At 37.2% G+C, this 9590-nt stretch overlaps 1 protein-coding gene across 12 annotated transcripts in view; it reads right to left on the bottom strand.

Annotated features, from left to right (window-relative positions):
- Positions 1-2791: 2791 nt before the first annotated feature.
- Positions 2792-9590, bottom strand: part of CCDC18 (coiled-coil domain containing 18) — a 125511-nt gene continuing 118712 nt past the window's right edge. For 4 of the 12 annotated variants that reach the window (XM_027114355.1, XM_027114354.1, XM_027114352.1 and 1 more), the window contains exon 30: positions 2792-3064. In XM_027114355.1, coding sequence (XP_026970156.1) covers positions 3050-3064 — 15 coding nt within the window. In that variant the 3' untranslated portion in view covers positions 2792-3049. Of the gene's footprint in view, positions 9272-9590 lie in introns of all 12 variants that reach the window. The other 8 variants (XM_027114360.1, XM_027114358.1, XM_027114359.1 and 5 more) reach the window with 5 other exon arrangements.

Here is a 9590-nt window from a genome sequence, read left to right as displayed (position 1 = left end):
CTCCAAAGTCATGAAGTTATTCTCCTATGTTTCTTCCAGAATCTTTAAAGTTTTAGCTTTTACATTTAGGTTTATAATCCACCCTGACTTAATTTTAAAATATAATATGAGGTAGAAATTAGACTATTTTTTCCCCCTTAAGTTTCTCCAACAGTTCCATCATTATTTGTTGAGGGCTTTCCTTTCAACATTGAATTACTTTGGTGCCTTGCTGAAAATCAGTTAAATATATACCTTTACATATCATATATATATATAAATATATATTAAATCATATAAATATATAAATACATAATTCGCTATGTTCCACTGATATATTTATGAACTCTTTTTAGTTTTATTGAATTTTAACTTTATAATAATTCTTAAAATCAGGTAGTATAGTGTAAGTCCTCCAACTTTGTTCTTTTTCAAGATTATCTGTCTACTCTAGGTCCTTGACATTTCCACTTAACTGTTAGAATCAGCTTGTTGAAGTCTTTAAAAAAATCTATTGGAATTTTGTTTGGGTCTGCATTGAATCTATACATCAATTTGAGACAGAACTGACATCTTAGCAATATTGAACATCATGAATGTGTTATATATTCTCTATCTCTTTATTTTTTTATTTTATTTTTTTTTTGCGGTACGCGGGCCTCTCACTGCTGTGGCCTCTCCCACTGTGGAGCACAGGCTCCGGATGCGCAGGCCCAGCGGCCATGGCTCACGGGCCCAGCTGCCCCGTGGCACGTGGGATCCACCCGGACCAGGGCACGAACCCGCATCAGCAGGCAGACTCCCAACCACTGTGCCACCAGGGAAGCCCTCTCTATCTCTTTAAATCTTTGTCTTGGCAGTGTTTTGAACTTTTTAATATACAGGTCTTCATGTCTTACATTAAATTTTTTCCTAGGTACTTTATGTTGCTTATTGTTGATATGAAAAAGGTTTTAGTGATTTGAATAGAAGATAAAAACAGTCACAACAGTCCCTTAAGCCAAAGCATAATCAAGGCCCTAATTCTCTTCAATTCGGTGGAGGCTGAGAGGTGAGGAAGCTGCAGAAGAAAAGTATGAAGCTAGCAGAGGCTGGTTCATGAGGTTTAAGGAAAGACACCATCTCCCAACATCAAAGTACAAGGTGAAGCAGCAAGAGCTGATGCAGAAGCTGCAAGTTATCCAGAAGATCTAGCTAAGATAATTAATGAAGGTGGCTACACTAAACAATAGACTTTCAGCGTAGACTCAACAGCCTTCTATTGGAAGAAGATGCCATCAGGACTTTCATAGCTAGAGAGGAGAAGTCAATACCTGGTTTCAAAGCTTCAAAGACAGGCTGACTTTCTTGTCAGGGGCTAACATAGCGGTGACTTGAAGTTGAAGCCAATGCTCATTTACCATTCTGAAAATCCTATGGCACTTAAGAATTATGCTAAATCTACTCTGCCTGCACTCTGTAAATGCAACAATAAATCCTGGATGACAGTAAATCTGTCTACAACATGGTTTACTGAATATTTGAATCCCACTGTTGAGACCTACTGCTCAGAAGAAAAGATTCCTTTCAAAATATTACTGCTCATTTACAACACACCTGGTCACCAAGAGCTTGGATGGAGATGTACAATGAGATTAATGTTGTCCTCATGCCTGCTTAACACAACATCCCTTCTGCAGCCCATGGACCAAGGAGCAATTTCCACTTTCAAGTGTTATTATTTGAGAAATAAATTGTAAGCCTATAGCTGCAACAGTGAGTGATTCCTCTGATTGATCTGTGCAAAGTAAACTGAAAACCTGCTGGAAAGGATTCACCATGCTAAATACCATTAAGAACATCTGTGATTCATGGGAAGTCAAACTATTAACACTCATAGGAATTTGGAAGAAGTTAATCCCAAACCTCCTGGATGACTTGGAGGGGTTTAAGACTTTAGTGGAGGAAGCAGCAAGAGAACTAGAATCAGAAGTGGAGCCTGAAGTTTTGACTGAATTGTCACAATCTCATGATAAAACTTGAATGAATGAGGGGTTACTTCTTATGGATGAGCAAAGAGAGTGGTTCCTTGGGATGGAATCTACTCCTCGTGAAGATGCTGTAAAGACTGTTGAAGTGACAACAAAAGATTTAGAATATTATATCCACTTAGGTGATAAAGCAGGATTTGAGAGGATTGACTCCAATTCTGAAAGAAGTCCTACTGTGGGTAAAATGCTGTCAAACAGCACTGCATGCTACAGGGAATTGTTTGTTAAAGGAAGGGTCCATCTGTGCGGCAATCTTCATTGTTGTCTTATGTTAATAAATTGCCACAGACACCCCAGCCTCAGCCACCACCAAGACAGAGGAAAGATCCTCCACCAGAAAAAAGAATATGAATGCTGAAGGCTCAGATAATGCTTAGTATTTGTTAGCAATAAAGCATTTTAAAATTAAGGCATGTACATTGATTTTTTTTAGACATAATGCTACACAGACTAACATACATAGTTATATAAACATAACTTTGATTATGCTTGATTTGTTTACTGTGTATTTGCTTTATTGCAGTGGTCTGGAACTGCACTAGCAATAAAGCATTTTAAAATTAAGGCATGTACAAGACTGTCATGTGGATTAAATGAGTTATCAAATATAAAATGCCTAAAATAGTGCTTGATAAATGGTAAACATTCAACAAAAGCTAGCCATTATTAGTACAATTATGAACCAGTGGCAGAATGAGCTCTAAATTCATATTACTTATTTTAAAAATAAAGTATCACTAGAAAAATAAGCAAATAATATGGTAGTCTGAATGTACTTATTATGCATTTTAACAATGATTTCTACATAAAAAATAAAGAAAAGGAAAGTAGCAAGTTTAAACCAAAACAATAAATAAAGTGAATTAATTTTCACAAAAAGTATAAGTAAGCTTTAGAAGGAAGAACTTTCTTTAAAAACCTTAAAATTTATTCAAAAGCAATAAAATAACAGTTTCTATGAAGTATGAACTGTATATAATAAGTAAACACAGCACAGTACCCAAAATTCCATTTTTCATCACATCAACGTCTTCTTTTAATTACAAATTTTCTCCCTGGAATAATGCAAATTAATAGATTATTATTTGAAATACTGATTTAGCATTAAAAGTCCACTATAATAATGAGGGGCATAATTTAAAGCAAGAGTGGAAAATATTTAGTCAGTTGAAAAACATGAATCAGAATGTCAGTAATGGACCACATCGATAGAAAAAGCAAATAAATCTGGTTGGGGGATTAGGAGGGAGTGCAAAATTAAATTAAATTGATTTTAAAAGCAAGAACAGGTGACAATAAAAATAAGATATTTAGACATTGGTGTCACTTTATGGTTCAACTGAAGGCACAGTAAGATAGATGAAGGGCTACATGAAAAAAGTCAATGAAAAAGAGAGAAGAGAGAAAAAAACAGAGCAGGAAAGGAAAAAGACAAGAGAGAAATGTTGCACAAAGAAGTAGCACAACATACAAAAGTAGAAAAATAGAGGGAAAAGTCTCAGGAGATTCTAATACTATAGGTCAAATATTCTTGTCGTATTTTGGTCTTTGCTTGGGCCAGGAATTTGAAAATATTATCATGTCTCTAGGTACTTACCTGTACTCCTACTTCATCTTGGTTTTTTTTTTTCCACTTTTAATTGTTACCCAATCACTGATTTTATCAATTCTCATTTTTCATCTTATTGCACAGTATACAGGACCATATTTTGTAAACTACTTTTCTTTTTGAAAGTAAGAGGGATAAATAATACTCCTTTCAACTTCCTAATAAACTGTGAATTAGCTAATTAATTCACAACACTTCTACTGCTCTAATCTAAAACAGGAGTTCTTAACTTGAAGTCTGTGAACTCCTTGAAATTGTGTTCAAAATTGTGTGCATGTGTAACTTTTTGTGAGTTTTGAAGCTTTTGTCAGAGTCTGAAAGCAAAATACTACTGTGGTAGAGGCTTTACTGTGAATGGAATTGCCAACATAGTTAACCATTAAGAAAATCAGTATTGGGGCTGATCTTCTTGTTCCAAGAAAGGAAGCTAACACTTATTTAACATTTCTCACATACCAATTTCTATGTTCTTTCTGCTGCACCAGTGGACTTTAAGATTGCACTCTTTGGAGCAGGGCTAATGTACATCCTAAGCACAGTCCAATAGTGATGCCCCCAGCCCTTCCATTGCTTAAAATAAAGAGCTTTATTTTACACCTTTACACATATTAACTGATGAGTTAAATGCTATCAGGACTTAGCCTGCTGGTTTTTACTCTCTACAGAAGTGAAACTCACACCATGAATTAGAAATAAATGTAAATATCTGACAACACCTTCAAACCAAACTTTAAAACTTTAGTCATTCACCATACCAAAGAAAGATTTTTTTAACAGTGTAGATTAAATTGGAATATGGCGGATAAAGACAATAACAAAAAAGTCTACTATAGTCAAGTGTGGCAGTGAAAGGGTTAAGGGCATGATAGCTGGGGCAAAAAACTCTGTGGTGCTCCCCTTCCCTTGGTGCCCTAAGCTTGTACTTATTTTCCTTAAAAGTTAATCCAAGGCTGCTCTGTAGTTTTTGCATGAGCAGCCATGAAAGAGGTGAGCAAGTAATTGGGTAAAGCTCAGAAACAATTCACCCTCAATCAGATAAACTATCTTTGTATCTGATTGACATATTTGTGTTTCTTTATAACATTTCATTTAAACAACACTCCTTGGCATTTTAAAAGAGCTTAAAAAGTCTGCTTTTAAATCGGAGACCAATCCAATGTCTACTTTAGTGATGGGTGAAACAAGCTGAGGACCAGAACTAGCCTGTACATCAAGGTTCTACACCCCAATTTAAAATACTTCATGTCAAATTTTACAAAGTGGTACACAGTTATTAATGCAATGCACATGTAAATGACCATGAAGGTAGTTAAAGAGTAAAACCATAGCAAGTCAAAGTTTCTTTCAATAGTAGCTGTCCTAGCTCTGAATTTTCTTACTTTCCATTAGAAAAAAACAGTGAAATTAGAAAAGAAAAAAATGGAGGTCCTACAGAAAAAAGCATTGAGAAGACATCTTCAGCCACCTTTTCCTCAACATTAGGTATAATCAGTAAGTAACGACCATTAGAGAATTGAAAAAAACCCACAGATGAGCATTTATCAAGCATCAGTCCTAGCACAGGTTCCAAAGGACACCGAATATAGTTCTCAGCAACCAAAAGAGCCAGTCCTTTCTGCCCAAGACAAAATTAAGCCAACACAGAGGCTCATGAGTTATAAGAGTCCCAAGTGAGCCTCAAGTCATGATGAGTATTGACAGTGAAACCGAGCAGGACCCTGTGTGGCTCCTGGGCACAGAAGCCTTTCTGTGTTCCCCGTTTATTGTTTGTAGAAAATAGGCTTCAGCCTCCATGACCTTCCCTGAATTCCAAAGGGCAGGTTCAAACCGTTGCTAATCAGGGAAGGGAGGGGACACAGAGACAGACAAAGGAGGAACAGTCCAAAAACAATAGCACAGCCTTGGGGCAGGGTCCTGGTTCTGCCTCAAGGGATACACATAACAATATCTTTGAGCTCTTCTGCAGAACTAAAACTCCCAACAAATGGAAGATGTTAACTACTTGAAGCATTCTTCATTCCAGAGAGAAAGTCACAGTTTGATAACCTCAAGAACCACAGAAGCTCATCAGGAAACCACCTGAGGACAGATTAAAGGAATACAGGCCCTGCACATACCCTGATCCTTATCAGCAACCCTGCCCTTGAACCATTGCTATAAAATTCCTCACCAAACTCCCTGGGTTTTGAGGCTACGAGCCTGCTGTATCCCCCTTTGCCTGGCAAAGCAATAAAGCTCTCCTTTTCTACTTCACCCAAAACTCTGTCTCTGAAATTCAGTTCGGCACCAGTGCACAGAGGCCAAGTTTTTGGCATTAACAGTGGTTAATGCATTTAAAACTCAGCAGAGTATCTCTAGTGTTAAAAAACAAAATACAACCAAGTATATTTGAAGATCTAATTGGCTTTATGAATAATGCATGAATCAGATAGCATTTCATCTAGTAAACAGGAGAGGTGCTCAGAGTGTTAGGGGAAACACTGACTGAAACCGATGCCCTAGCCAGGCACCATAGTAACCACTTGCATGAATTACCTTAAACAGGAGGTCCTGGGAAGGAATGCAGAATTAACAAGCTACCACCAACCGGAGTAATTCAGGGAAGGTCAAAAGGAGAGAGGAGACACCAGTCCATATGTCCTAGCACCCTCCCAGAATTCTCGCTGGAATCCATCTTGGCTGAGTGATGTGTGCGCCACCAGGAAGGACCCTGAGTCAAAATGATTGGCCAGAGACAACCTGGAAACTAATCCCATCACCGTCAAACCCGAGACTGAAAGCCAGTGGCAGAGCAGTCCTCCTGGGTTCCCTTACCCTGCTGCTCTCCACCCAGGTGCCCCTTCCCAATAGTCTCTTGCTTTGTCAGCACATGTGTCTCCTCGGACAATTCATTTCTGAGTGTTAGAGAAGAGTCCACTCTCAGGCCCTGGAAGGGGTCCCCCTTCCTGCAACAAAAGGAGCTGTACAATATGGAAGGCTTTAATAGTCAGAATCTGGGCAGGATAAGACAGTTATTAGCAAAAGAAAAGAAAGGATTGTTTCAGTCAAGGTCACCTTTCTTTGGGGGAAGGGTGGCAGGGGTTTTATCAGGCCGATTACCCCGCTAATGCTGATCAGAAAATTCCAATGATTGACTTAAAATTCCACTCCTAGGAGAGGCTGCAATTAGGTCTTGGTTTGCTTGTCCTAGGGGCAAGTGACTCCACTTTGTGCTCCACCTTTTTGTTTTTTTAACACTAGCAATAAATAAAACTATATGTGTACAGAATTTAACTTTGGCTAGATTTTCTTAAGAACTGACTAAAGTATTTTGCACTGAGTTTCCATGATAATAGAATAGGTAAATTGATTTGAAATATTCAAATCCATCCATCTTTCCCAATGAGCTTTAGAGTGAGAAATATTCTATCAGCTGTGTAGTAATTTTAAGTCCCACAACCTTAATCTCTAATTGACTAAGTAGTTGCAAGACCAAACTATATAATTAGACAGTACTGAAGAAAAGATAAGTACAATTATGTAAATAGTATTATCAATAGTGGTTAAGAACAGAGACTCAGCTTCCTCATCTATATAGTGAGAATAATAATAATAGCCACTAAAATAGAAGATTTGGTATTATTAGGATAATAATAGTACCTATCACAAGGTTGTTAGTAAAGATTAAATGAGTTAATCTATGTAAAGCATTTAGAATAGTAAATCTATCACAAACTTATCCTGTATAAATTCTATTTTACCAAAAATAAGACTCTTGTATATCCATGACTGTAAGGGCCATTGGAATATAGCAGAGGTTCTTAAAGGAAGCAGTACTCTCCCCTAGGGAACATTCTGGAAATCTGTAAGAGTACTTGTTGGTTGTCACTATGATGGGGAAAAAGGGACATCCTGTTGCTGGCACAGAATAGACAGGGACAAAAGACACCAGATGTCTTATGGTTTGCATGGCAGTTCTACACAACAAAACTATCTCCTTGGCAATCCTACTAGACTTCCCTAGTCCATTTATATTTTCCCACTCTACAAGATAACTGTTTCATATACCTCCCCTCTTCTTAAACCTCTAATACCCTACCCTGCCTTAGCTGATAACCCTGTTTCTTATTTCACTAAGAAAACAAAGGCAATTAATAATGGAATTCCTCCCCTCCCACCATGTGTTTCTTCCACTCCATGTATTTCTGTACCCTTATATTCTGCCTTCCTTCCCAGTACAGTGGATAAACTGCCCCTTCTTTTATTCAAGGCCAATTCTACTTCTCTTCTGGATCCTGTCCCCTTCAGCCTACCTTAAGGATTTTACTCCTTCCACTCTGTCTTGCATTATCAGTTTCCTCATCTACTGGATCATTCCTACCAACATACAAAATGCTGTTTTATCTCTTATCCTAAAAAACAAAATAAAAAACTCTCCCTTGACATCACATTCCCCTCATTTCTCTGCTCTACTGTATATCAAGAGTTGTTTATTCTTGGTGTTTGCATTTCTTCTCCTCCCATTCTTTGCTGATTCCACTCTAATCAGGCTTTTATCCTCACTATTACTCTGAAGCCATTCTTAAAAATGTCATTAACAGCTTCCACATTACCAAATATGATATCAATTATCAATCCTCACTTTATTTAGCAACATTTGACACAGTTGATCTCACCCTCCTTCTTGAAGCACATTTTTACTTGGCTTATGGAATATTATTATACTCTCCTATTTTTCTCCTATCTCACTGTTTACTTCTCAGTTAGCTTTAATTTAAATTATCAATACTCACATGCTAAAAGTAATTTAGCCTTACTAAATTAGGCTTAGTTTTTGGACTTTTTTTCTTTTTTTAACCTCCATTAATTTCCTTGATTTAATCCATCATTATGGCTATAACTACCATCTATATGCTGATGATATCTAAATTTATAATTTGTCTCATAAATGCAACAATTTATCATCTTCATCTGGACATCTAATAGAACTCTCAAATTTATTATACCTAAAATCAAACCCTTGATTCTCTCCATGCCTCCAAATCTGCTCATCTCCTAGTATTCCTCATCTCAGTAAATGCTCAGTTACTCTGGCTAAACTCTTTGGAGTCTTTCATGACTTCTATGTCACTCAAAACCTACATCAAACACTGTTTGCTCTACCTGCAAAATATATCCAGAAATTGAACCATTCTCAACACCTTCACATCTATCCTCCTGCCTATCCAAAATCATATCCTGCCTGGATTTTTACAAGTAGCCTCCTATATGTTCTCTGTTCTTGTCCCTTTATCATCCATTCTTCATAAAGCAATCAGAGTGATCCTTTAAAAACATAAATCAGATCATGTCACTTTCTTAAGCATAACCCTCTGATGTCTTCCCATCACACTTCAAAAGGAGCTACAAGATCACTATGGCACCCCCACCTCCACTACCCGACCCTTGGCATTATCTCTTATCACATCTCCTCCCTCTTATTTACACCAAATCATCCATACACCTCCTAGCAGTTTTTTGAACATACCAGGCATGCTACCACCTCAGGACGATAACACTTGTTTCCATTCCTCCAATGCTCTTCCTTCAGATACTGAAGTAGTTTAATTCCTTACTTCCTATAGGACTCTGATCAAACGTCATCTTCTCATGAGACCTTCCCTGATCACCAGATCTAAAACAGTATACCTGAGTCACATCATATCCTCTTACCAGCTTTTCTTCATGACACTTATTTCCACCTGGCATTAGAGCATATGTTTATTTACTTGTTTATTGATGATCTCCCCACTAAAATGTAAGCTCTGTTTGGACAGGGTCTTGATCATTTTTGTTTTGTTTATTTCTATAATCCCAGTGCCTGGTACATAGTAGATGCTCAATAAATCCTAAATGAATTAAATGGCTAAATAAATGATATACAATAAACACAACTGTAGTTTTAAAGGCTAGATGAAAATTAATTTTATCAGGCTTTATAGAAGTTTGCCTTG

This window comes from Aethalodelphis obliquidens, unplaced genomic scaffold (assembly GCF_003676395.1).
Source record: "Aethalodelphis obliquidens isolate GAN/ISIS:26980383/991018 unplaced genomic scaffold, ASM367639v1 scaffold13, whole genome shotgun sequence".
In the NCBI taxonomy this organism is placed as follows: domain Eukaryota; kingdom Metazoa; phylum Chordata; class Mammalia; order Artiodactyla; family Delphinidae; genus Aethalodelphis; species Aethalodelphis obliquidens.
The sequence above is the reverse complement of the archived record's forward strand: the minus strand, read 5'-3'. Positions and strand labels throughout refer to the sequence as shown.